Source organism: Megalopta genalis, chromosome 7 (genome assembly GCF_051020955.1).
Source record: "Megalopta genalis isolate 19385.01 chromosome 7, iyMegGena1_principal, whole genome shotgun sequence".
Lineage (NCBI taxonomy): Eukaryota > Metazoa > Arthropoda > Insecta > Hymenoptera > Halictidae > Megalopta > Megalopta genalis.
In genome coordinates, this window is record NC_135019.1 from 13,236,076 (window position 1) to 13,262,702 (window position 26,627).

Sequence of the window (26,627 nt, forward strand, 5' to 3'; positions counted from 1 at the left end):
ACTCGAAGCAATTTCGTCTGAAAGCCAAAGAATTCGTAACAATTTCTTCTGAAATGCAAAGAACTCGGAGCAATTTCATCTAAAAGCCAAAGAATTCGAAACAAATTTATCTGAAAGCCAAAGAACTCAAAGCAATTGCACCAAAAATGCAAAGAACTCAAAGCAATTGCACCAAAAATGCAAAGAACTCGAAGCAATTTCATCCGAAAGCCAAAGAATTCGTAACAATTTCCTCTGAAATGCAAAGAGCTCGAAGCAATTTCACGCGGAAGCGAAAGAACCCTTGGAAAAAGGGAAAGTAAAAGGGAGAAACGCGTCTCGGACGTAATTGGAGAGCCGTGCAAGCAAAGAATTCCGAAGAATTTCGCGCGGTGGCGAAGGGAGAAGAACTGTTGGAAAAGGGAAAGTAAAGTGGCAAAACATTCCGAGATCTGACGTGGCGAACGACCGTCGTGCGACTCGCTGCCAATTTTAGTGGAACGACCTCCGCTTTGGCAAACGTCGGATCCAGCGTAAGCTTCGACCGTGATCGATGGATTCGTCACGGAATTGGACAATCCGTGTTAATGGTACGGAGTTAATGGTCCGCCGAGCGACGTCACGCTGTGACATTTGCCATGCTTGCTCGCACACGGTTTTGTCGATCATCATCGACCAATCTCTCGGGCGAAAGGGGTACACGCATATTCCGGTCTGTGGGACACGGAGGCATTGGGGCGCCGGCGCTTGCTATTGATTCCGTGGGGTATCGTGATTTCAAAAGTTACCATCGCAGTAGAGGGTGCCACAGTAGCTAACTGCTCCTCGTCCCATAAGGAGGCCCTCGCGCTTTTCTTTCTCTCACCCCAGCAGGTCAGTGACGAACTCGAAACGATACATCCTGACAAAGAAACAAAGGCGTTTCTTTCTCTCGGTTCGGTCGCAGCGTCGCTCGATCTAAAACGCGCCGGTTCGACGACGGCCACGGTGCACCGTACCATCCCGTTCGAATCGCATCCCCCGGGCACCACGCGATCACGTCGAGTCCCAGCGGGTCCCGAATGGAATTCTCAATATCCGCGGCACGGTCCTCCGAATTTACGTTTCTCGCACGCGGAAGGAACGCGCTCGGTCTCGCGAAAGGTGGGCAAACGTCGCTCGATCGGTCCACCCATGACGTCAACGGGGAAAGTAGTATATGTCAGTCGCGTTGAATTGCCGCCCGATGTCCTGTGCACCAGTGACGATAATCCGTTTTCCTTTCCGACACGGAGCGTCCCTGGACGGAAATCGCGGACATCGATTTTTCCCTCTTTATTTGCCGAGATTGCCGCGCGCCGTTCCAGCTGAAAACTATTTCTCAGTGCGACTCTCGGCCCGCACTCGACGGCATCTCGCGTACGAGGTCAGGGACGTGGTGAAGCTGAAAGGCAAACATCTCCTCCCCCTTCTCGCGGCTGCTTGCGCTTATCCAGCGACGGATTCTTCTATCGGAATTGTAACAACGTTTCCGCCGAGTGCTTCGCTTCGGCGAGAAAGAGGGCTCGAGTGCCGGGAGATCAGTGATCGACACGTTGTTTTATTGCCTATTGTTTACTACGAGTTCCCCTGCCCCTCCCCCTCCCCCCTCGGATCTCGCTTTCCACCGCCACGTAAATATTAGGTAACCGAGATCGTTCGCGCCGTTTCAATCGATAGATATAACGGCACTTTGTTCGGGAAAGTTGCCATTTTTTCTGTTGCTTTTTTCGGTACGTGCGAAAACCGTTTTCCCGGTCCTCTTGCCCGACGTATCACGGATCTGAAAGCTCTAAGCGTTAAGTAAGCTTTCGTTTAAGCAGACGTAAGCTCGGTCTTAATCGATGATAAACCTCGGAGCGGCGCGAACTTTCTTCGTTATCCGCTCGTTTCCGTAAACTCCTTGGGATCTTCTTAATTTTCATCCGCTACGGTGTTCTGGCGGAACGTGCGAATATTTTTCAAAAGCTTGCAGAGGACGCCGTTCGAACGATAAACGCGGCTGAAGAAAATTAACATGATAATTTTAGAAAGTTTCTTTCCCTGCAAATTCTCTGCGAAACTTTTTTCGACGCGCACGTGAAGGATTAGCAGCCGCGCGTGCGACGGTATGAGAGGAACAGCCAGCGAACGGTGCTCGAGCGGAAATATTTGTGAAAAATCTGAACGTTCCGCTCGGACAAGCACACTTTGGTGAAGCGTTTTTTCGACGAAGAACGGATCGTCGGTTGTTTCTCTCTGTATTCGGCACAAAAACTCTGAGCATTGTAGTTCGGATTATGTTACCGTAACGTCCGAATTGTTCAAAATAGTCGCGAGAAACCCGTGTTGGAAATGAATTTCGTTCACCGAGCCCTAAAATAACGAACAATGCATAGACGGCTTTTGACTCGACGCGATTAATTTTGTACAACTCGTCTAATCTTCCGGTATTACAGCGCACGATTCGGTTTAATCCTCGCTATCTGATAGGTTCATTCAGCTTTGCGCACCAACGGAATCCCGTGAACACGTTGCGAACGTAATTTCAACTCGATCGTGCGAGGCAGAAAGAAATTTCGGTGTTTCTCGATGATACGCTTAATGTTCTTCGAATTTTCACGACGGCTCGACGAAATTTCACCTCTGTTCGATAGCGTGCGATTAAGCAACGATTTTCTAAGCACAAACTTGCGCCGAGAAAATCGTGGACGTGCGATTCAGGTGGATCGTAACGATTTCAAACGACTGATTTCAGAAAGGATGGAGTCCATAGGCGCGTGTGGCATTTCCGTTTGATTCCAGCAAGGAAGGAAACCCGTGGCTCGCACCACAAACGAAAAAAAGAAAAGAATGGCGAACACGGCCCACCTTGTCCGCCGGCAAAGCTCGCGCGATCTAAAGCCCCAGAAAAGCGTCGACAGACTCGAGATGAAGGAGATGAGGGGAAGATTGATGACGGAGAACAGAAAAAATGTCAGTACTGCCAATTACGGTGCCACGAACGCAGCCTTTGAAGACTCCAGTCCTAACACAAAGGTAAATACCGATTCGATTCGCGAGCGAACGTCGACGTTCGGGATCACAGTGTGATAGAAATTTCTCGCGCAAGTAAAAAACATTAATTTTACCAAAGTAACAATCTGTTCAATTTCTTGCGATAAATTGCGATAATCTAGAAAGAACAGAGATATATAGGTGATTTCATTCCGTTGAATTCATTTGCAGAGCAAACCAGCGAGCGGGGGTGGGGGTAGCAAAACCGCCAACAACGATGGGAAAACGATATTCCGACCGGAATCCGGCGAGGACGAGAGGGAAAATTGGGATAGTAAACTCACGTTTCTATTAGCAACTGTCGGATACGCAGTGGGCCTCGGGAACGTATGGAGATTCCCATACCTCGCTCAAAAGAACGGTGGAGGTATGTTTGTAAAGAACACGTTTTCGCTTCGGAAACGTAAAAGTGAGCGAGAACTAGCAATTTCGAACGCGATTTCCGAATGTTCGGAGCTCGATTTCGACGCAAGTCGCGATTCTTTTTATTCTTTGCTTGTTCTTTTAAAAACAGGCGCATTTCTAATCCCATACTTCGTGATGCTGGCTATCGAGGGCATCCCCATATTTTATCTGGAACTGGCGATTGGCCAGAGATTACGGAAGGGCGCTATCGGTGTGTGGAACCAGGTGATTGTCGCGCAATGCGCGGTATAATATCACGGTAAACAATCGAAATATACCCGAATACGTAATCACGAGCCGTCTATCATGTTTGCAAAAGGTTTCTCCGTACATGGGTGGCATAGGAATAAGCAGCGCCGTAGTTTCCTTCAACGTAGCTCTGTACTATAACACTATTATCGCTTGGTGCCTCTTCTACTTTGTCCAAGTAAGTCCTCCGATTACGAAAATCACAAATTAACGATATCGTAGCAAATTCGGAACGTAACTTTTACACATAACCCTTCGCCGTACCATTATCTTCCTAGTCGCAACGGTTCGCATCTTTTTGATTTCAATCGTTTCTTAAAAGAAAAAGACGATTTATTTATTTTATTTATTATAAAAGACTCGAGTAATTATATATCGATGTCAAGAGAACAGAATTTTATTCCTATTTAAAAGAACGTAATAACATTCGTACTTAACACTTTATGCTCGCACGAACGTGGGTGCGAATTGCACGCAAACCGGATCAGTTTCGGTTATCGTGCAAGTTTATGTGTTCTATAATTAAAGCGGAAAGAGAGAAACGTGTAACGGAAGGATTTGCAGCTTATTAATGAAAGATTAATTTTCAAATCATTTTTCTATTTGCTTTATCGACGAGGGCATAAATTGTTAACAGGTTATCAATTATCGAACAAGCGTTGAACAATTTCGTGTGAAAAAAATAATACAGGATTTCTCGATGATAGAAGATTTCAATAAGATTTATTTCAATAAGATGTACATAGAGGGTATCCCCCCCATTGTCCGTTCTAATAATTGAATCTTCTGGCTGGCAGAGTTTCCAATCGGAGCTACCGTGGGCAGAATGTCCGAACGTGTATTTCCAGAACGGCTCGTACGCCCCGGAGCCGGAGTGTGTGGTAAGTCCGATTCGTCTTTCAATTAATGAAGACAATTACGCTGCAACCGATGCCGATTCCACAGGTCAGCAGTCCTACACAATACTTCTGGTATCGGACCACTCTGATGATATCGAAGGATATCAATAGCCCGGAGTTATTCAATTGGAAGATCGCTCTGGCGCTGGTGATCGCTTGGATTCTCGTTTATATGTGCATGATCAAGGGAATCGCGTCTTCAGGGAAGGTATTCCTTTAAAGTGTTCAACGCCGAACGCGTCGCTATATACATAGAATGCATAATTAACCGGTTAAACCAGTTATTTTAGAACACCTTTATCAATTGGAATGTCTTTTATAGGTCGTGTACGTGACTGCCACGTTTCCATACATTGTCCTGATCATATTCTTCTTCCGCGGCGTCACTTTGACAGGCATGTCCGACGGTCTGCGCCACCTTTTTACTCCGAAGGTAATTTTCTTCGCGATCGTCTCATTTTACGGCTCTTGATACGCTCCTCGATCGTCGCTAATTCTCATCGATCGAATGTATTCTACTTCTTACTTCTTGCGCTTCTGTAACCTCCACAATGACATGCACTTCGTTTATTTATTTGCTTTACGTACAGCTCGCGAATTTTCAAGATAAAAGACAGTCGAAGTAGAATACAACGTCAGTCAATTGAAACTGAAGATGATCGGCACCGAACAGAAATGAGATTGATTTCTGATTCTTCCTATCATATTGGGTTGGCAACTAAGTAATTGCCGATTTGTTCAATGAAATAAAACATTTTTTTTACTTGGAACGAAGTTTAATCTGTTTTGCCATCTCTCTGACAACTTGAAAATTCCACGCTCGTAGAAAGTCTGATCCTTTTCGGCCAAAAACTGAGTTCAGTGAGATTTTACAGCGTCATCGTCGTTAAAAGTTTTACCACGAAGGGAGTTGTCCAGGGATCGAAATAAGTGGTAATCCGATGGCCATCAATTTTTGCCAAGTGGACAAAGACGTGTGCGGCCTAGCATTGTCCTGGTGGAAAATGACACCTTTACGATTGACCAATTCTGGTCGCTTTTCCTTGACCGCTGCATTCAATTTGTCCAGTTACTAACATTCACGGCTAATAAAAAATAACATAATAATAATAATAATAATAATAATAATAATAATAATAATAATAATAATAATATAATATAACATTTACGGATATCATAAAAATGGGAGCGAGAGACATCTATAACTGAAATCGGCAATTACTTAGTTGCCAACCCAATAGTTGCTGAAATCATAGAGAATCTTTTGTAAATAATGTAACAGAATCACATGTCATAATAGAAATCGTACGAAGTAAATTTAATCTTGTAACTTTTACAAAACGATATACATTAATCGAGTCTAGGTAGCTCGGTAGTTTCAGTGTCACCAAATATTCCAAGAAGTTTGCAACGACGTATCGCACGGTCGGATCAAAGTAACTCTGTTCGTTCGAACAGAAATATCAATTAGAAATGAGAGATACGACATTTCTTAATTGTGAAATATCGTCTGTTCAGTGGTGGAAAATAGCAGATCCGGTAGTCTGGTTGGAAGCGGGTACGCAGATATTCTTTTCGCTGGGCCTGGCGTTCGGCGGTTTGATAGCGTTCTCGTCTTACAATCCCGTGAACAATAATTGCTACCGAGACGCTATCATGGTCAGTATGACGAACTGTTTCACTTCGATGTTCGCTGGGATTGTTGTGTTCTCTATCATCGGTAATTATCCCGACATTGTCCGAATTATTCAACCGCCGGTCGCGTGTCCGGTCGGATCGATCTCTGAACGCTGTGCTTTTCGCAGGGTTCAAAGCAACCATGGTGTACGAACAATGCCTGTCGGAAAGGAACGCCACGATCCTCAGCATTTTCGGCAACAAGATACCGGACGAGATCCCGATCGCTGGCACGCTTTTAAATATCACGACAGGAAACGTAACTCTGGACAATTTAATAATGCCCGAGTTGCCACAGTGCGATCTGGAGAAAGAATTGGACAATGTCAGTAACGGACAATGTCAGCTCGAAGTTCCGTTATACGCTAAGTTCTCCCTAATTTTCCTTCAGCTTGCAAACAAAAATGGACAATAGAAAGTGGGGGTACAATTGTTCGAGCCTTGCGGTTTCGTTTTTATTATAGTTCAGTATAATAAAGTTTTTATTATAGTTCAGTCGATATTAGTCAACAACTAAAATAACCTTGACCATGGCTAAACGATTTTTTTCCAGAAATTGCAATTAGTTGGCGGGATAAAAGAATTAAGAAATGCTCGTTTTTCTATTGTTTATTGACAATCGGTGACTATAAAAACGAGTCGCTAAGCCCGAACAATCGTATCTCCTCTTCCTAAATCGTTCGTTTTTGTTCACAAGCTGAAGGAAAATTAGGAAGAATTTACTGTATTTCTGTTTGCAACGTTGTCGTCAACGACTATTCCGTTCTTCCAGTCAGCGTCAGGCACTGGACTGGCGTTCATTATCTTCACGGAAGCAATCAATCAATTCCCCGGAGCTCAATTCTGGTCCGTGTTATTCTTCCTCATGCTGTTCACGTTGGGCATCGATTCGCAATTCGGCACTTTGGAGGGCGTTGTCACAAGTATCGTCGACATGAAGCTATTTCCGAATTTACGGAAGGAGATACTCACAGGTCGGTTGTCTTGTGTCACGATTACCATATGACACAGCTAACGGTTGCCATCTGCCTACGCTGGCAGATTGTATCGTGTCAAAACCTCGTGACTACGTTAGTTTCCCTTGCTTGACCTCTCGTTACCCTGCGACGTTCCGACTGGATCCCTGTTATCAAAAGGTCTATCACAGAGTTATGCTAATCCAATTACATTTTAATTCAATTTCGCAATTTAATTACACCGTGTCTCAACCACATAGTAATTTAACTACGTTATAATACAATTACATCGTTCAAACCATTTAGTTAATTCAATTGCTAATTATTTTAATCACGTGTGTAGTTCAAACGCAATGCAATTGAATTACAATGTAATTATAGCCCAGAATTTGGAAATAGTGAGGTACATTTTTCCTTCTGCGTATTTTCTTCTTTATTATTACTTGTTAATTTATTGTTCCTTAATTCGTGATTTTAGTTCAATTTCATCGTAATTTGAAATTTTAGTTCAATCACATCGTAATGTGGAATTTTAATTCAATTACACTGTAAGACGTAATTTCAATTCGATTACATCGTAATTCGTAATTTTAATTCACTTACACTGTAATTCGTAATTTCAATTCGATTACACTGTAAATCGTAATTTCAATTCAATTACATCGTAATTCGTAATTTTAATTCGATTACACTGTAATTCGTAATTTCAATTCAATTACATCGTAATTCGTAATTTTAATTCGATTACACTGTAATTCGTAATTTCAATTCAATTACATCGTAATTCGTAATTTCAATTCAATTACATCGTAATTCGTAATTTCAATTCAATTACATCGTAATTCGTAATTTCAATTCAATTACATCGTAATTCGTAATTTCAATTCAATTACATCGTAATTCGTAATTTTAATTCAATTACACTGTAATTCGTAATTTTAATTCGATTACACTGTAATTCGTAATTTTTCAATTCAATTACACAGTAATTCGTAATTTTAATTCAAGTACGTCGTAATTCGTAATTAATATAACTTAATTACTTAGTATTTTGTAATTGTACTCCGATTGAAATTGCGAATTATTGTAATTTATTTGAACGGAGATCTGAATTATTGAAATCTGAGTTACAATGTGATTGAATTGCTTTGTAATTACAGTTTCAATTATTATTCTGTACAACTCTCTGGTTTATCACATGATGATCATATATTTTAGGTGCAATTTGTCTGGTCTGCTGCGTAATATCAATGGCGTTCGCTCATGGTGCCGGTAGCTACGTGTTCGTGCTCTTTGATAACTTCAGCGGGAACTTTCCTCTGCTGATCATTGCCTTCTTCGAGTGTATCGCAGTGTCTTACGTGTACGGTTTGAAGAGGTACGGAAACTCGTGTCAATGGTAAAGGTTTTGCACCCGAAGTTCTTCATTTTGCAAAATAAATTCACCCTTCTACAAATTAACATCACCCCTCTCGCACGCAAAATTTATCCTTCCGTAAATGAAATTCATCCTTTCGCAAATCAAATTCTCCCTTGCACAGATAAAATTGATCCTTTTGCGAATCACATTCTTTTACTTCGTTTTCTTCGAAGTATCTTAAGAAAAATAAAACGCAATGTAAAGTTGTGCTGAAATTTTTAATTTTATCGTACGCGTGCGACAATGATCTAAAAAATACTCACTTGATAGTAAACATATCTTTATAATAAACAGGAAATACTTATTTCATAGTAAACATATTTTTATCTGTAATGATGCTTCTGCTGTGGCAATTTTATGTACATATTTATATAGGGTGTCATGTACAACCGGATAGAGGCTGGATTCTACGTAAAAAAATAAGTCGAAAAAGCAACAAATTTCTCATGTAAGGTTTTTCGAGAAAACTGAGTTGAAAGATGCATCAAATTCGCGTTCTAGTATGACGAGAAATAGAATTGATATGTCATGACCAGAAGCGCCACTCGATTGCTATTCGATAATATTATCTTTTCAACCTAATTCTTCTCGAAAACGGAGTCTTAAATGAACAAATGAACAAATCTTTCTTTCTCGACTTATTTTTTCATGTAGAATCATCCCCTTGCCGGTCGTACTACCAGTTACATGACACCCTGTACAATAATTACGACAATCTGTGCGTATAGTAGTTGCAGCAGAATGATTAATAACATCTCGTGAAAAGAGGTACTTTCTCCATAGAGAATTTAATGTTTGAAAAAGCTTCAAACAACGAGGTCACGCAGTTTCTGGATCTTGTGTTGATTCGCATTGTTCAAAAGTAACCGTATTTCATCGATTGTTTTCATTTCGTTTCATCGGTAATCCTCGAAGCAATTTGTCAAATATATTCGATGTTGTATTTGAATTATTTCACTCCCAAGACATCCACAAAATAAATGCATAATTTTGTAAGAGGATGAATTTGATTTGAGAAAAGGTGAATATGATTTGCAAAAAGATGAATTTAGAGTTCAACATTGTATCTATGGAAACCTGTTCATTGACGCGTTAAATATGTTGTTAACATGCACGTTGAAATCATATATTTTTAACTCTCAACACTCCAAGAAGATGTCTATCTTTTTATCTCCTTTTTTTATCTCTGTCTCAGATTCGCCGACGATATCGAATTGATGACCGGCAACCGTCCAGGTCTTTATTGGCTGATCTGCTGGAAGTATCTCAGCCCATTGGCGATGTTGAGCATTCTGGTCGCCTCGATCGTGGAAATTATCGTCGACGGAAGCGGTTATCCGGCTTGGATCGCCAGCAAAGGCATTACGGAGAGACACGAATGGCCGATGTGGGCACTGGTTCTCATCGGAATTCTCATTCTCGCGTCCGTTCTCTGGATCCCCGCGGTCGCACTTTGCAGGTAATATGAGATAACGCGAAGTATTCCGCCTGGTTATCCTTCGCAGACGCGCGATTCTGCGTCGAAAAAGTTTTTAACTCTTTCCGCTGAATGGTCAAATGCGGTCCTCTTATCAGAAGATAACCACTGCTTTTTCACCCCGTGGCCAGATCCATCAGGAAGACTATCTTTATTTTTTAACTCTCCTACAGCATTCATACAAATTTACGCGAAAAAGATACGCGCATATCTTTGTGAAACTGCACTATGATACAGGATATTTTATGACGTAAAATATGAAAATAATAAAATATGAATATGATTAATATGAAAATATAGAAAACAGTAAAAATTGATTTGCAGAATTACCAAAATGAGTAAGAGAGATAGAGAAAGTACGTAGGAGACAGAAATAGTAAATTAAAATATCTCAAATATCTCAAATATCTTAAATATAAAGTATCTCAATTTTTATAGTTATTACGAGGATAGTATACAGAGTGACCCAAAATTATGGTATTTCCAGCAAATGAGGGGTTGCCGAGGTGATTTGAAACAACTTTTTCCTTAGCGAAAATGCAATCCGCGGCTTTGTTTACGAGTTATTAACGAGAAACAGTGACCAATGAGAGGCGAGCTTGGCTGGCGCGCGGTGGCCCAGCCAACGAGCGCACGAAGCCCAGTTCCGCTCATTGGCTCGGTCGCCTCGCGCCAGCTGAGCTGGGATTCGACCGCTCGACCGCTGGCGCCGTTGGCTCGGCCGGCTCGCGCAAACTGAGCTGGGATTCGACCGCTCGACCGCTGGCGCCGTTGGCTCGGCCGGCTCGCGCAAACTGAGCTGGGATTCGACCGCTCGACCGCTGGCGCCGTTGGCTCGGCCGGCTCGCGCCATCAGACCTTGCCTCTCGCTGGTCACGGTTTTTCATTAATAGCTTATAAACAAAGTCGCGGATTGCATTTTCACTACGGAAATAACTTAGTAGGATTGCATTTTCACTACGGAAATAACTTAGTAGAATTGCATTTTCACTATGGAAATAACTTAACTAGTAACTTTTTTTCCTTAGCGAAAATGCAGTCTGTGGTTTTGTTCGCGAGTTATTAACGAAAAACAGTGACCAAAGAGAGGGAAACTCGATCGGCGCGACGCAGCCCAGCCAACGAGCAGTCGGAGCCCTGTTCGACTCATTGGCTCGGCCGCTCGCATCTTATTGGTCGCTGTTTTTTGTCGATAACTCGTAAACAAAGCCGCGGATCACATTTTCGCTAAGGAAAATGTTACTTCGAATGATCTCAGGAACCCCTTATTTCCCGGAAATATCATAATTTTAGGACACACTGTATATGATTTTTGCAAATGTGTTGTTTGCGTTTTGGGCATATTACATCGTGGTATATTCGATATTTATTTATTTAATTTCTTTGACAAATTTGGCTGATGCATTTACGTTACGCGTCACAATGACCCGAACGACGCGACACATATGGGCGACACCTAACCTTTGACTAGATCTGAGAATGAATTTTTCTTGTAATATATTCGAACGAACGAAATTTTAGGTCGTTTAGAATGCAAAGGGATCGAAATACCGACCACTATGATTCTGAACTTTCTGGTTTCAGTTTCGTCGATTAAGTGACACCGATTTTGTAGGAATTTTTAGGGTTTACTGTCGGCACTTCACGTGTGAAAAATAGGCTGTCGCTAACGAATCGTTTACTTTTCAATACAGATTCTTCGGGATACTCATAATCGAGGATAACGAGAAAGCCTGGTTCCCCGCGGCAGATTTGAAAGAGTTTCACGGAATTATGCCGCACGAAGTCACGCCCGCCGAGACATTGCTGTTCTGCATAAGAAGCGACGGGTCCGAAGGATTCTGTTGTCCGACCGGTGGTCCCAGCGACGACGACGAGGACCTCACCTAGGAATGGTTGTCGTCGCCGATGTTGGGCTAATGTGTGTTTAAATGGTTCATAGGTCGGAAAACAGCGTTCTCTCATTTTTCAATGCGCCTCGACCCCCGATATTTAACCCACGTTGTAGCTCCAAGTCGATGTTCAACGACAACAACCCTTAAATGGACCTTCGTAGTGCTGCAGGCGTCCCGGTCGGTTTGATCCAAATCACATTTCTCGTTATACAGGGTGGTCCATAACTATATTAACACCCAGAAAGAGGCGATTCCTGAGGCGATTCGAAGTAACTTTTTCCTTAGCAAAAATCCAATCCGCGGCTTTGTTCACGCGAGTTATTAACCAAAAAACAGTGACCAATGGGAGGCGAGCACGCCTAGTGCTAGGCAGCCGTGTCAATCAACGGAACTGAGCTTCGACCGCTCGTTGAGTTGGCCGCCTTGCACCCAGCAAAGCTCGTCTCTCATTGGTCAGTGTTTCTCGCTAATAACTCGTAAACAAAGCCGCGGATTGCATTTTCGCTAAGGAAAAAGTTACTTCAAATGATCCGAGGAATCATCCCTTCCCTGTTGTTAACATAATTACGGTAGACACCTATACAGAGAATATACCACCGGTTTATTGTACGATTCGGTTTCGAGTCTTTGTACTTCATTTACCGAGAGCCTGTTAACGGGATTTTCAACGATTGGAGCGTACGGAAAGGAGAAGCTTGATAATATTCTTTCGAATAATTATTTCAGAAGCAATGAATGCATTGCTTTTAAGATGTACATATGTAATATTTATTTTATGTATATCTCGATATACATAAGATTTCGAATGATTTGTTCAATTACAGATGAAATTGTCATTGCGTTCGAGCAATTCGTTAAGAAATTCTCAATCGTTGATCTTCAACATTGAAACGACTGTCAGAAAACTGCCGATACATAAAGTGTTAACCGAATATTAGCCTCGATTTAAATTGATTCGGAGGATGTTGACGAGATTAATTTATAAATTAGCCAGGCTACCTAATTATTAATAAAATTAGGTCAACCAGATTACCGAATTGGCAAAGCGGAAATCGATTTTGCTTCGCAATGTTTGACTCGCCGTGTAATGTAATTTAATGACGCGCGCACAGGTCCACTTAAGGGTTAATTCGATTCTATAGAGGTGGTACGAAGATATCGCGTCAATTACCATGAAGAAGAAACATACGTATAGGCAATCTGGTCTGCGAGTGTATCCGTTAATCGTCGCCGAATTGTTTCCAGCAGTTTTGTTTCAGCGAGGAATCTAAGAACGAAGGGAAAGAAATCGGTCGTTTCAGTCGGTAATGTCTCGCCGCTGTTTTTCGTGTTTCTGAACCATTTGACGACGCGTACACATGTCAATATTAATCCGAACAGATATATCGCGAGCACGTAGGGAGTTCCCAATAATACGAGGACGAACAGACGCATAGGAAACTGTAAGTTCGACGCAGGCGAAACAAAAGAGGCACGAAGCTTGCGTCTCGAATTGAACTTGCAGTTTTTTTTAATCTACAAAAACCGTGTTACACATATATACATATATTATATATATATAATACATCTCGGTATCGCACGGTTTTAGAACTTTTCTTTCATCGTTCCTGGGCGAGAGAATTGTACCATCGAAAAAAGGAAAACAGAAACGAGCGCTCGTAAAGATCTCGACGACCGCAGGATATTTTTAAACAGCTCGAACCGGTGAAACTGTAATATCGTTCGCGAGATGTATCGTATATGCATTAACTATTTAGCGCGTAACATACTATCTTTAGCATTTGCAATACGTATTCGTAAAGGTCGACCTAAAACCGATCGCAAATCATTAATGAAAAAAAGGAAAAAAATGAATTAGCATAATTTAAAAGTTAGAAACGAGATACTTTCGCGCTTAGCGGTCGCAGATTATGTGAAAAAAAAAATGTAAGGGTAGCGTAGGAACCGTCCAATGGGCGTGACGAGGACGTTCCCAAATATCGTTCTACTAATTTCCAGTTTTGTAAAGGTGTCTAGCTCCTGATCGATTCTCTGAAGTTGAACGATTCGTATTTTTTCCTTGAAATTTAATAGAAAATCACGTACAAAATTTACAAAAAAAGATAAAAGAAAGAAAACATCGATGCCGATTACTGGCGACGCGTGGTTAGAATTCGCCGAGCCCCGATTGTTTTACCGATGGCTTCAACAGCGTCGATCAAATTTATCAAAAGGTTACATATCTCGCTCGTCGAACGGAAATGGCGTATTTTCTACGAGAACTGAACTAAGAGCGATGGACGGACGGAGAGAATCGATTGATAGTATCGGTAGCTGGATCACACGATAACGTCGGGAAACGAGACGAACGCATATCAAAAACGATATACATCACAACGCGTGGATTCATTTGCAATTTTAGCGTGGGCTCGAGAGTGAGCATTCTAATATATAAGGACAATAACAAATTTCATAAGACTCGAGGTTGGAGAGACATCGTGCGACAATAAAAAACGCAATCGAACCGATTGAAATTAATTATTCGGAAATCCGGCATTATGGTCAATGTTTGCACTGCACTTCTTGCACATTCACAGAGGCCTATAAAATCGTGAAATTGGCGCGTCGAATCGAAGGAATAGCAGCTCTATTTTGGCGCTCGGTTGCTTGAAATGTATCGATCGGCCTCAGATTAGTTATTTGGGATCGAATCGTTATCTTCTACGTAATATTTCTAAACGTTCCAATGTTCCGGAATGCAAAATCCTATTTTCAGGGCCTATATTTTAAGAATAAGGAAAACATCGGTTTCACGGGAAATATGTTTAATCAACGTTTGTGGGAATATGCTCACAGTTTGACACTATCAGTGTTCGTGTGTACGTGTCTATGAACACACGTGAAATTATTAACTTGTCGAATCGAAAGATGAACATCATCGCAAACGATTAATTAATTAATTCACAAAGTTCATTTTATTATTACATCAGTGATATTCAGATTTATTAGCCGGATATGTTACGATATCTAAATACGTGCCAAGTTAATTAATTTTGTGATACAAGTGAGATGCAATTTTGTTCGGATAACGTTCACATTAAAAATCTTGCATTAGAATAACTATCGTTTATAATTAGTGAACACAGATCTATTCCTTCGATGAAAGAGTCGTCTAGTAGCGAAGACTAGAGCAATAGTGAGATGCGCTCAAATCACGTCTATTTGTACTTCGGATCTCTCTATTTTGTATGTGCGCTTTTGGGTATGGTCTTTACCCCTTTCTAACAAATTGTTGATCGCAAATCTGTTATACTACAAACCGAAAAAAAAACGATCTCGTCATATCAGGAATAGGTGAAAGATTGGCCATTAATAAGAACGAGAAAATTTGATCCCCGTCTTCGATTAGCTATAGCTATACCTTCTTCTCGTTTTTAAAATACCTTCACACATAGGTCGTTCTTCGTTTATCAAGAAGGTGCTAAACTACGATAACATAAGAGTGATTTAATACGAGACGATAATGCTACATTATATATACGTATACATATAAATATATAAATATATAAAAATATACATAAATATATATGTATATATAAGTATATATAAATATATATATAAATATATATATACATATTTAAGTATACATAAATATATATACATATATAAATATATACACAATCGTTAACGATAGTGTACGTTAAGGTCTTCTCATTGAATTAAATGATCGCCTTCGACAATAATTCGGTTGCTCCCGATCGGTTAGATGATTTACATAGGCTCGTGTATTATGTTTACTCGTATAACATAGATCAGCTGTAAATAATTGTTGAAGTGTCTTTTAAACTCTAAAACGACAATAAACGCGGACGAGGACTTACCATACACAACAAATGAAAAATCTCCCGAAAATGGATAGTACAAATCCTTCTTTCACCATGGCGCGTTTCAAACAAATAAATATGTATGAAACAAACACCATGGAAAATAACCAGACAATAACGTCGAATGCAATTTCGTTTCTCGTGTCAATATTCGGCTCGGGCCTCGAGCGACAATATTATTATGTAAGTCTCGTATCGTACAACTGTATTAGAATAATTAACATATTATTAAAACACTGTAACGTACAAGATGTTCTCCAATTAGTGATACAACCAAGAAATTGATTTTTACTTGCCACGTATGACAGGAATATACAATCGAAGTTTGCCTACATTGAAATTAACTGTTTTTCTAAAAATACTTAATTGTAATACAAGTTAACGTTTAAGAAACGCTTTGGTCTACTGCAAGTAGAAACGATCAGAGAAAAGTGGTCAGAGAAGCTGTCCAATTTATCAATAATTATTCTGCACATTTTACTTGTACCGACAATTGCGGGACATCTTGTATAAAAAATACTCGCAATAATTACTGAAAAACCCCGCTATTTATTTAAGAATCGTTAAGAGTAATTTTTAGTAATGATATTTAAAAAATCATATATTTTTTTGAGAGTTCTCGTTCACTCTACTTTAGCTCAATTGAAATAAACGGAAATCACAAGAGATTAAGTTACTTTAACTTTTGGTGGGAGTAAATGGCACAAGTAATGTAAAACATTTTAAGTCTAGCGCGGCTGAACGTATTTGAGGATGGATATTCGTTGAACAAACAGAAACGCTAAATTGAATCGACGTTCAGCCCGACTACAACGTAACTGTTAAGAAAACGACATACGCTATTTATTGTATCTTTGTAGTTATTAAGCAAAATGTTACATATATATAGTACACTGTTTAGTTATGTAAAATAACGATTATGGAGATTGCATTTCATATTTTTAGCTAAGTATAATATAATAACTCTTATAAATATTTCATATCAATTTTTTATTTAATAGTTTTCTTCACGTGTAGACAATAATGTATAAATATTTGTTTTACATAGATCAACGTATATGTGATATTTCTAGACGTATCTTTATTGACAATAATTGACAAGTACATATTCTCGGCGAATTCGTTGACGCTAGTGAGCTGTTTGCAAGCGCTCGAGGCTCAAACGAATAAAAAGTGTCAATAAAATAACACGGTTAAGGTCTATTGCGTGCTTGATCAATGATAAAAAGAGAAAAAATATGGAATATCGATTTTTATAAAAAATTTTCATTGATTGGACTTCGTTGTTTCTGTTTGTTCTTTTAGGGGTGCCCGATCGGTTTCGCGGTAGGTGTGTACGAAGTTGTGTGTCCATCCATATTTAAAATGCAATTAAAGCGTGAGATAAGAAGGCTGTGTATCCGAGGAGACACGAAAGTGTGAGCTACGAAGTTAGTTCTCAGAGACGATTCGTGTTATTCAAATTTTATTCACGATACATCGTACCAGATAGCCAAACCTCGATGTAGCTTGTGCAATAAAATAAATAAGATACACAGAGATGCGGGGTGTAGCTAATGTTACAATTATATGTATATATATATAATTAGATTTATATATATACACATATAAATACGAGTATAATATATACACTTATGTTACGTATACGTAAAACTGTACATATATATATTGTTGTCAGTTGAATGTTAAAATAAATAACGTGCGTGAATATGGATCTGTAACTGTATTTTAATTGATCGATTTAATTAACCCTTAAGCGGACTACCAAGGTCGGTGAAGCCCTATCGATGACTAGAATACGGACCTTTATGCAAAGTAAAAATTTTTAACCACAATTGCTCAGAACAGGAATAAAATAAACATTTAGTTCCTCTTTTTTATTAATTTCAGTGGATTGCAAATATTGTACCATTAATTTTAAATTCTGATTTTTCTTTTGTTCTGTGTTTCATCTACTCAATACATATTATCTACGTTACATGCACAGGATGTCCCAAAATGTCTCACAAATCCGGTAATGGAGGGTTCTTGACGTCATTTGAAGTAAATTTTTCCTTAGCGGAAATGCAATCCGCGGCTTTGTTTACGAGTTATTAACGAAAAACATTGACCAATAGGAAGGGGAGCTCGGCTGGCCCAAAGCGGCCCAGCCAACGAGCGCGCGAAGCCCAGTTCCGCTGATTGGCTCGGCTATCTGATGCCAGCTGATCTTGCCTCTTACTGTTAATAATTCGTTTAAAAAAAAATTTTTTTTGATAATTCGTAAACGAAGCCGCGGATTATATTTTTGCTAAGGAAAAAGTTACTTCAAATCACCTCAGAGACTCCCTATTTCCATCCGGAAATAGGGGCAGAGACATTTTTGGAACAGCTTGTATATACATACCTATGAATGGGTCTACCTCCCCTACACCCTACTGTTGAAAGCTGTGCCATCTTTGGGGGTGCCATAGTCATCTTTTATACTTATATGTAACATAGTGTATAAGTGTATAATACTCATTCGCGCGTGCCGCTAGTAGTTTACATTGGTTTACATTTTAACAATCATTTTCACATGTCGTAATATCATATTCTTTTTGTATAAATTCAGTTTTAACTAAATTTATAGTTAAATTCATAGTTAAGTTAACTGGAATGCAACTTTATCGAACATTCCATGTTAACCTGAACGTGGTGTGATAAACATAAATAAAACTGTGATTTAAAATATTGTTTCTTACAAAAATAGACATTATTATAGTTTTTATATGATTAGGTAGCTCTGTAAAAATCATATACATAGATTTTCGTTAAATCAATTTTCTCTGTGAAACATGGCTCTCGAAAATACAGATATGCGTCCATTCACCAGTTTTGATAACTGGATAGATGAAGATACTTTTGATTATTACCAAGAAATTGCAAGATCAGCATTTGCCGATATGCTACACGATCATGAAAGAGTTAGTCCTCCAAAGTGTTCTTTTAAATAACCTTTACGATGCAACAATGTTCACAATAATTATTATGTTATTATAATTATAGAATCAGAAGTATTATGTCGCTCTTAAAATTGCAATTGAAAAAAAACATGAAATGGGAGAAGAGGCCAATGTTCTTGATATAGGAACTGGTACTGGTTTGTTTTCGATGATGTCTGCCGCATGCGGTGCTGATACTGTAACAGCATGCGAGGTATTTCATTTCTATAGAAATTTCATTATTTTATTATATTTGTAAATATAGAATTTATTAGGTGATTTGAAAATTAATAATTTAAATTGTTAATTTTCCTCTAGGTTTTTTCACCAATGGCTGAGTGTGCTATGAAAATAATTGAAAAAAATGGTTTCAAAGACAAGATCAGATTGATACCGAAACGATCTACAAAAATAACAGTGGGACGGGATGGCGATATGCCCAAGAAAGCAAATATTTTAATTGCAGAAGTTTTTGATACAGAACTTATTGGGGAAGGAGCTCTTTCTACATTTAAACACGCTTATGAAAACCTCCTCGAAGTATATGCATTATATTTTTGAACATTATATTCTGTTATATTGCATACTTATAATGTCTAACTTATTACTTCTTCTTTCTAGGAAAAAAGTATAGTTGTGCCACATAGTGCCACAATTTGGGTACAAGTTGTTGAAAGTTCTGCTGTACATGCATGGAACAAAGTACAACCAATAAAATACAAAAACGAATGTTTAATTGACACTCCACATTCCGCAAAGTCTTGTTTTGGACTTGAATATGTGCACGATTTACAGTTAACACAATTTCCATATGATGCATTTACACCTCTGATGCCACCCCAGCCTGTATTTAGGTAAATGCAAAAAATATGGATTAAAGTGATCTTTAAAAAATATACTAGTTATTCTGAAATGGAATTATAAACATTTTGAGTACTTAGTACACAAGAAAGTAAAGAAAAAGTTTCTTCTTGAGACTGATTTAACTGACCTGTTATTGTTGAAACAGTATTAAAGAGTAATTAATCATTATTTATGCTTCGGCACGCAATAATTTTGATAAGTACATTTTCTAAATATGAGCCAATTACAATGCATACTATGTACTTCAAAGATTTGTAACACCTTTTCTGAAAAAGGTGCACACCGCAGATAAAGTAATATAAGGTAAATGTTCCAGGTTTGATTTTACTGGCAAAACTCCTTTGTCGTATGTTGAAACAGTAAATTTACGCGTGAAGCCGACATTGACTGGTACAGCTCATGCTGTTTTCATGTGGTGGGACTTGAACATGGATATAGACAATCAGGTATTAATTGTATACTGCTGAATATTTTGAGCTCGATGCCAAAAAGCTTCTGTATTGTAGGTTTCGCTAAGTTGCGCACCTGTTTGGGAGCATCCAGATGCTAAGAAAATGTTACGCGAAGGTTTAAGCCTTTCAGAAATAGCCGATATAATACCATGGAGGGACCATTGGGTGCAAGCTATTTATCATTTACCCGTAGAAACCTCGATTGTTGCGGGTCGTGAAATCAGTCTGATCGGATGTCACGACGAGTATTCTTTATGGTTTGATTTGTACGTTAACTTTAACCCTTTATTAATGTTATTTACTATTTTATAGCTACGTAATGTGACCGCTTACTTTTAGAATCTACGAAACAATTACTAGAATGCCTGTGTGCAGTTGCGGTATTCACATCGCTTATTCCAGAACCCGCATGGGACAACTAAACGATCAGAGACGAAACGAAAAATATATTAGAGCACTGGAAAAGAGAATTACTCCAAAAACCGTTTGTTTGTGCTTGTCGGATGGTTGTTTGTTAGGCCTCGCTGCTATTAAATTAGGAGCAAAGAAAGTATTTATGTTAGAAACAAAAGTCCATTCCAGACAATGCATGGAGAAATTTATCACATTCAACAACTTGTCGGAAAAAGTACAAATTATAGAATCGGCGGATGATCTGCCTTCAGAAAAAGAAATTAATTTAATCTTCGGTGAACCGTACTTTATCACTTCCATGCTACCATGGGATAATCTTAGCTACTGGTATCTCACTTCAAAGTATTCACCTCGCGTACGAAGAATACCGATTGCAGCGACGATACTAGCTGTTGCCGTAGAATTCAAAGATCTCCATAAAATACGAACTCCACTTGGAGTTTGCGAAGGTTACGACTTATCGATTTTTGATGCACTTCTCCAAGTAAGTTGATTTGCAAACAATAATGCAACGTAGTAAAAAAGCTATTATTTAAAATATAGTATACAATTTTGCATTGGTTTAACTAAATAAACTATTACTGGTAAAAACTAAGTCCAAAGTAGCTCTATGAGAGGAGTACATAATTTTTAAAAATTATTTTTTAGGAATCGAGCGAGAAAACCGACAATCCAGTAGAACCCCAACCATTGTGGGAGTATCCTGCCAAAGCATTAAGTTTACCTTTTGTTATTCATAAGTTCGATTTAAGACAATATGATGATGGATTAAGGAATATACATATCTCCGACTCAATTCCTATTCTAGAGTAAGATCGTTTTTATTTGTTTTCTATGTACTAAAAGTCTATAAGATATTAACAATTTAATTTTTGTTAATCTAGGAGTGGATCGTGTAACGGCGTAGCTTTGTGGGTGGATTGGCATCTAAACGCTCAGATTACGGTATCGTCAGGACCAACGAGGGCAATACAACCTGGCGCACGAATATCGTGGGATCCATTCACAAGACAAGGTGTACATATATTTAGGGACGTAACAAACGTTACACAACAAAGTTCTCTTGATTGGTCGTTCGACTATGCGCCAGAACTTTTCAGGACTATGAAATTTGATTTTCATGTATTGTCAGAACCACTAAAATAATCTGACGCATCATTTATAAAAATATACATTTTTAAATTGAAACCATTCATTGTTTATATAATTCCTGTTTATGGTATACTGTCCCTTTGCGTATACGATTATCAAAAATTAAACATTTATCATGGGATGAATCTCTTTAAATAGCTATAATTAGAATTCTATAACTTCAAACTACAAAATGGAAATGTTACGTTGATTCCTCAGGTAACATTCGCAATTGTTTCGCTAGCCGTCGTCCTATGAGTTTAGGATAAGCTTTCTGTTTAATAAGAAATTCTTTGCTCTGGTGAGTTACAGCACCATTTTCCAACTGAAATCTAAAAATTTCATCAATGTTAATTTTATCAGTTAAGATGGGGTATTATAATATTGAAATTACCTGCAGAGATAATGCAGAGGTCCAAGCATTCTATCCTTCAATTCTGGATCACCTTCTAAAATGGAAAGTGCAAAAGCACCAGTTTCAAGCGTAGATAAACATCCTTCGGTTGGCTGTGTTCTAATAACATATTCGCTTGTTGGAACTCCAACCAATTTGCATGCTCTTAAAAGGCTAAGTGCTGGACTAGAATGATATATTGCCTGTAGAAATATACAAAATAAATGAGTGTCCACAAAGAAGATTCTTTTAAGAATCATGGTTATTCTAATGCGATACGATCACTGGTTTACCTTCGCCTGTGGCCAGGTACCATCTAATAAAATAAGATTATAAGGCTCTTGTCCATCTGTACCAACAGGAGTCAATTTATCGAGTGGTACAGCATCAGTCGATGGATAAAGTAGTAGAGTATTCTTATCATTCAAAATTTCTGTTAATCCTTCGTGCTTCGGCAATGGAAATTTCTTACCTCTAAAGCATAGGATAAAATCAGATTAATTGTATGCTTTCATAATGAGTTACAATATTCTACGTTAAATACCTATATGTGATGCACTTTCCAGATTCTAGACCTAGAGCAAGCATAGGCGCCGTTCTTAAACAACGCTTTACTTCAGCCGGATGCTGTAGAATAATTATTCTTGATGCAGGGCACACTATGTGTTTCGGTAATCCTGGACACCAACACACTGGCACTGGTCTTCTAGAAAGTTAGAAAGATCCCTATAGGTCACTGTAATATTTATCTTACTATTGCTTTCTAATATGCGCGATACAGGAACTGTATGACACTAGCTGAATATAACCTAATATCATTCGCACGCTTACTTGCATTGCGTGCATTTGTTTCTTGTTTCCGGAGGGTCAGCATATATTTCTGATAATTCTTGCCATACAGATTCTTCGTTTGTCATAATAATAATGTAGAAAAATATAAAAGATATCGATCGCTGGACAATGATAAAGGTGCACACATAATAAACAGTAAGAGATTGCGTGAAACTGATAATCGAACGTGACTAGAAAAATTATTAACGGAATCACAAATATATTTTCGAAATACTAATATACATATATTAAACTGTCATTGTACATAAGACTTTTGTACAGAACATAAACAAATGTTTCGAAAGATTTTTAATAGAGTGTTACAACATGACATGCATATCTTGGAACAACTTTCATTTGGTTCCCAAAATAACATCCTATTACGCTGTCCTAATCTTTGTCAATCGTACATTTAATATTAAATATAGATATATGTGTATAAGAATAATTGTAATAATCGAATACATAACATCTAAAAGAAATTTTAAACAACTAGACATGCCACGACACGGGTGACAGTAGCGTCATTTAGAGCGGCAGGTTTGTGAACTAATTATCCCTATCGCTATAGCGTATAAGATAAAGATAGAGATACGGTGCGACAAGCATAGACGGTGCAGTCAAGAAAATCAACTACGCAAGACGCGACGCATGCGCAGGGAGTTCCGCATAGCGGCGTGGGGAGTCTACCTGGCGAATATTACAATTCTGACCTATGATCAGATGGAGATTCTGTGTCGCATCGCCATCGTAGTTTAGAATTATAATGTTCACTCGGTAGACGCTTGACGTCGCTGTGCGGGACTCCCAGCGTATGCGTCGTCTTGCGTAGTCCATTGAGCACAGATAGAACCACACTCGTGCCACCACAAACTTTTCTGCAGGACTTCGAATTCCCCGGTACGTACACGCGAAGTATGACGAGCAAGAAGGTATTCGACAAGGAAAGACTTATACAATAGAGCCTTTCGATAACCTGACTAGACGATAGGGAATTCATTAATAACAAGCTTCCGATTAATAACTTGGAAATATTAGCAATTGGAGAATATATGTATAATAGATCTTCAACAACTTTCATATATAGCTTTCGATCGAATGTTCGTTCTAATTAAATAGCTTTTAGTAACTATATAAATATTTGTCCCAACATTACTGCGCAAAGATTTAACATATCTTGCATAAAGATTTGTGCATTGGATAATAAGAAAAAACAGGAAGAAGAAGAATGGAACTTCTGTCAATCAAGAAGAAAAGAAAAAGAACACGACCTCTGCTGACCTTGTCGCACACTGTCTCCAACTTTGTCTTACATATTGCGAAGACAGAGAAACGGTCCTATCACTTAAAAACAAAGTATTGGATAGATAGAGAAAATTAGTTCACCAAGTCGTCGCCGTAGACGGTACTATCATCGATGAGGGTGATTTAATTCGCAGATTCTGCCACTAGGTGGGTTTCCATGCTTTTCTATGCTCGTCGGACGGCTATTTTGCAATAAACCATATGGGACTTTATAACATCGACTCGATATATGTATAACCTTTCTCATAGCTGTAACTATATAGAACAGCTCTATTCAACACAAGAAACAACGTTGAAATACTGTTTCCACAATAACAACCGCTTAACCAGTATTTCTTTCTTATCCGACTTCAAAATTATTGTTTTTCGCTCCGTTGGTAGAAAGATTTTGTTTTTCACAAACTAATTTAAGAATGCTCGTTGTAAATATTACAGAGAGTTAGTGTTTGTTCTTTAGAGCTTTTTTATTTATCGTATCTTTATATTATAATATCGTATATTAATAAACTAATTATTAATAAACTTGCTGTTCATTTCGAGTTAATTTCAATTTGAGTTAATAGACATGCAATAGTTTTCACGGTACATAGTTTGCTCTGTAATTCCGTCGTTGCTGGGGGGGGGGGGGGGGGGGCAGGGAAAGGTAATAAGAAAATCACACACACGCACGCAGAGTTATAGATTTTTAAGCATTTTTTTACTAAAGAAACATATTTCAATAACGAACACACACGGACAAATCAGTGGTCGAACTAAACCATACAAGATTAGGTACTTCTCTATTTCCTCTTTGCATCTAGAAGGTTACAATGCTTTGGTTACCTTTTTTTTTTCTTTTTGGTTTTAGGTATATAGGATACTTATGGGTATAATTAGTGTTCTTTGTTGGTTTCCATTGTTTTGTTTAGCACTGAAATTACCAAGCAGCTGATAGTTTCAAGTTCGCTCGTAGTCGTTTCGGCTGCTCGATCGCGTGATCGGTCCGACACACGTATAGTACATACTACTCATCGTTACACAATAATTACTATTACTATCGACCTGTCGCGACAAAATCCCAACCACGTCAATCACGCGAATCAAGGAGCCATCTATTGCTTCGCACTTTCAAAGATAAACATATACGACGCGGTCGCCCGAATCTCAATATATTTTCTTTATTACAACGTCGCTTACACTAAATTCACAGTTTGAGACAAAGCGACCAACCGACTCCCGTCGATTCTTCCCGCGAATCCAAGATAAGAATCCGTTGTTCAAGACGGCCCCTTCTCGATTCCCGTTCAATTCGTTAATTGTCGATCGACGAAATAAATATGTGAACTGTGGTCGCAGTTCCGTGGCCTACCATTCAATTGTTATATCGTTCCGCGCGCGTCGATACGCGCGAAAAACATTGTCGCGTGCACCAGCCACTTGCTCGCGGTAGTTCGTATCCAATGAATAATATACACGCTATGGTTTTTCATTTTTCACGAACACCGCGCCGCGGTGTCTCCGACGACGATCGGCGCGCAACAGCTCTACGGACATTTTCATGAAGCGGATGGACGCAGAAGAACACGTCGAGTTCGATCGATACATACATATTATGCAGTTATGTAATTATTCATTGGTACGTTTATCGTTTTTTTTTTCTTTTTAACGGTGCGGTTCTCAATGGTTTCCGTTTCTCTTTCGTTCGATTCGTAGCGACGCGTGAACGCTCCCGTTCGGCAGTGACGTTTTTATTCGGGTACGATGACAACCTATACAGAAGGTCCGATATGAATTTCTTCTATTGCCACGCGATCGATATGTCGAAACTTGGATCGTTTCGAATCCGCTCGGAGAGTCCGATCTTGGCTCGGCGGTGCGCTGTTATTTCTAGTTTGTACGAACAAGTTAATACATTCGACGCGATGTGATATTCATTTTGATATGTAAGCGGAGCTCGGAAGGATATGTAAATCGATTTGAATCAATGTGATCGAAGATATCTAGAAGACGATAATAGAATCTTTCGGTAGTTTCTTAAAACGTATTTTTCTGCTCTCTAAATATTCCGTCGAGTTTTTCTTTTTTTTTTTTTTGTAACGCGTTTCTCCAAAAGTCGATGTCGTGGCTCCTCTTCGTCGCGAGGAGAAGGCTCGGCATTCTAAACTATATGGTACGATCAAACGATTTACACTGAAAGCGGATTATGCGACGATATTCGGTTCGATCGAACGACGCTATGCGAATCTGTTTTATGGTCACGCGGAAATCGCATTTCCGCTTGCAGGAGGGCGAGCTTGCCGTTTCAACGCGTGTGTCTCGGTTTCAAGATTTTCGCTTGTTTCGCTGATTTCTCCTCTCTCTCTCTCTCTCTCTCTCTCTCTCTCTCTCTCTCTCTCTCACGCGAATCAATATGCCTTGTA

At 39.0% G+C, this 26,627-nt stretch overlaps 3 protein-coding genes and 1 long non-coding RNA gene across 9 annotated transcripts in view; 3 read left to right on the forward strand and 1 right to left on the reverse strand.

The window, feature by feature from the left end:
- The first annotated feature begins 763 nt into the window (after nt 1–763).
- Nucleotides 764–17,588, forward strand: LOC117221790 (sodium-dependent neutral amino acid transporter B(0)AT3). 5 transcript variants are annotated; one of them, XM_033473003.2, is made up of 14 exons: nt 764–852; nt 2,735–3,015; nt 3,205–3,400; nt 3,548–3,663; nt 3,758–3,865; nt 4,485–4,568; nt 4,633–4,794; nt 4,909–5,019; nt 6,105–6,306; nt 6,392–6,588; nt 7,036–7,237; nt 8,438–8,597; nt 9,835–10,098; nt 11,811–17,588. In XM_033473003.2, exons 2-14 carry the CDS (start codon nt 2,830–2,832, stop codon nt 12,004–12,006), a joined length of 2,184 nt encoding a protein of 727 aa, XP_033328894.1. In that variant the 5' UTR covers nt 764–852; nt 2,735–2,829; the 3' UTR covers nt 12,007–17,588. The 5 variants fall into 5 exon arrangements, with proteins under 5 accessions (XP_033328894.1, XP_033328895.1, XP_033328896.1 ...); XM_033473004.2 differs by having other exon boundaries at nt 2,739–3,015; XM_033473005.2 differs by lacking the exon at nt 764–852 and adding an exon at nt 901–1,384.
- Nucleotides 17,589–18,317: 729 nt separating this feature from the next.
- Nucleotides 18,318–21,755, forward strand: Art7 (arginine methyltransferase 7). Its single transcript, XM_033472974.2, has 9 exons — nt 18,318–18,819; nt 18,902–19,051; nt 19,156–19,377; nt 19,459–19,691; nt 20,018–20,147; nt 20,208–20,419; nt 20,493–21,051; nt 21,216–21,376; nt 21,452–21,755. The coding sequence occupies exons 1-9, from the start codon at nt 18,691–18,693 to the stop codon at nt 21,711–21,713; spliced, it is 2,058 nt and encodes a 685-aa protein (XP_033328865.2). The 5' UTR covers nt 18,318–18,690; the 3' UTR covers nt 21,714–21,755.
- Nucleotides 21,370–23,811, reverse strand: Dtwd2 (DTW domain containing 2). Its single transcript, XM_033472975.2, has 5 exons — nt 22,924–23,811; nt 22,637–22,798; nt 22,386–22,566; nt 22,093–22,295; nt 21,370–22,030 (listed from the first exon to the last, which is right to left on the reverse strand). Exons 1-5 carry the CDS (start codon nt 23,007–23,009, stop codon nt 21,901–21,903), a joined length of 762 nt encoding a protein of 253 aa, XP_033328866.1. The 5' UTR covers nt 23,010–23,811; the 3' UTR covers nt 21,370–21,900.
- The window catches only part of LOC117221779 (uncharacterized), a 176,645-nt gene continuing 173,702 nt past the window's right edge, over nt 23,685–26,627 (forward strand). For both annotated transcript variants that reach the window (XR_013033913.1, XR_013033914.1), the window contains exon 1: nt 23,685–23,823. This is a non-coding gene — a long non-coding RNA (uncharacterized LOC117221779). The remainder of the gene's footprint in view (nt 23,824–26,627) is intronic.

What these genes read in the sequence shown, in the direction of transcription:
- LOC117221790 (XM_033473003.2), top strand. Translation starts at nt 2,830, where the DNA reads ATGGCGAACACGGCCCACCTTGTCCGCCGGCAAAGCTCGCGCGATCTA. An exon ending in CTATCGGTGTGTGGAACCAG is followed by an intron (nt 3,664 to 3,757) that starts GTGATTGTCGCG and finishes TGTTTGCAAAAG; the next exon opens with GTTTCTCCGTACATGGGTGG. An exon ending in GCCTCTTCTACTTTGTCCAA is followed by an intron (nt 3,866 to 4,484) that starts GTAAGTCCTCCG and finishes TCTGGCTGGCAG; the next exon opens with AGTTTCCAATCGGAGCTACC.
- Art7 (XM_033472974.2), top strand. Translation starts at nt 18,691, where the DNA reads ATGGCTCTCGAAAATACAGATATGCGTCCATTCACCAGTTTTGATAAC. An exon ending in CCACCCCAGCCTGTATTTAG is followed by an intron (nt 19,692 to 20,017) that starts GTAAATGCAAAA and finishes TAAATGTTCCAG; the next exon opens with GTTTGATTTTACTGGCAAAA. An exon ending in ACATGGATATAGACAATCAG is followed by an intron (nt 20,148 to 20,207) that starts GTATTAATTGTA and finishes TCTGTATTGTAG; the next exon opens with GTTTCGCTAAGTTGCGCACC.
- Dtwd2 (XM_033472975.2), bottom strand. Translation starts at nt 23,009, where the DNA reads ATGACAAACGAAGAATCTGTATGGCAAGAATTATCAGAAATATATGCT. An exon ending in AACAAATGCACGCAATGCAA is followed by an intron (nt 22,799 to 22,923) that starts GTAAGCGTGCGA and finishes CTAACTTTCTAG; the next exon opens with AAGACCAGTGCCAGTGTGTT. An exon ending in GTACCTGGCCACAGGCGAAG is followed by an intron (nt 22,296 to 22,385) that starts GTAAACCAGTGA and finishes ATATTTCTACAG; the next exon opens with GCAATATATCATTCTAGTCC.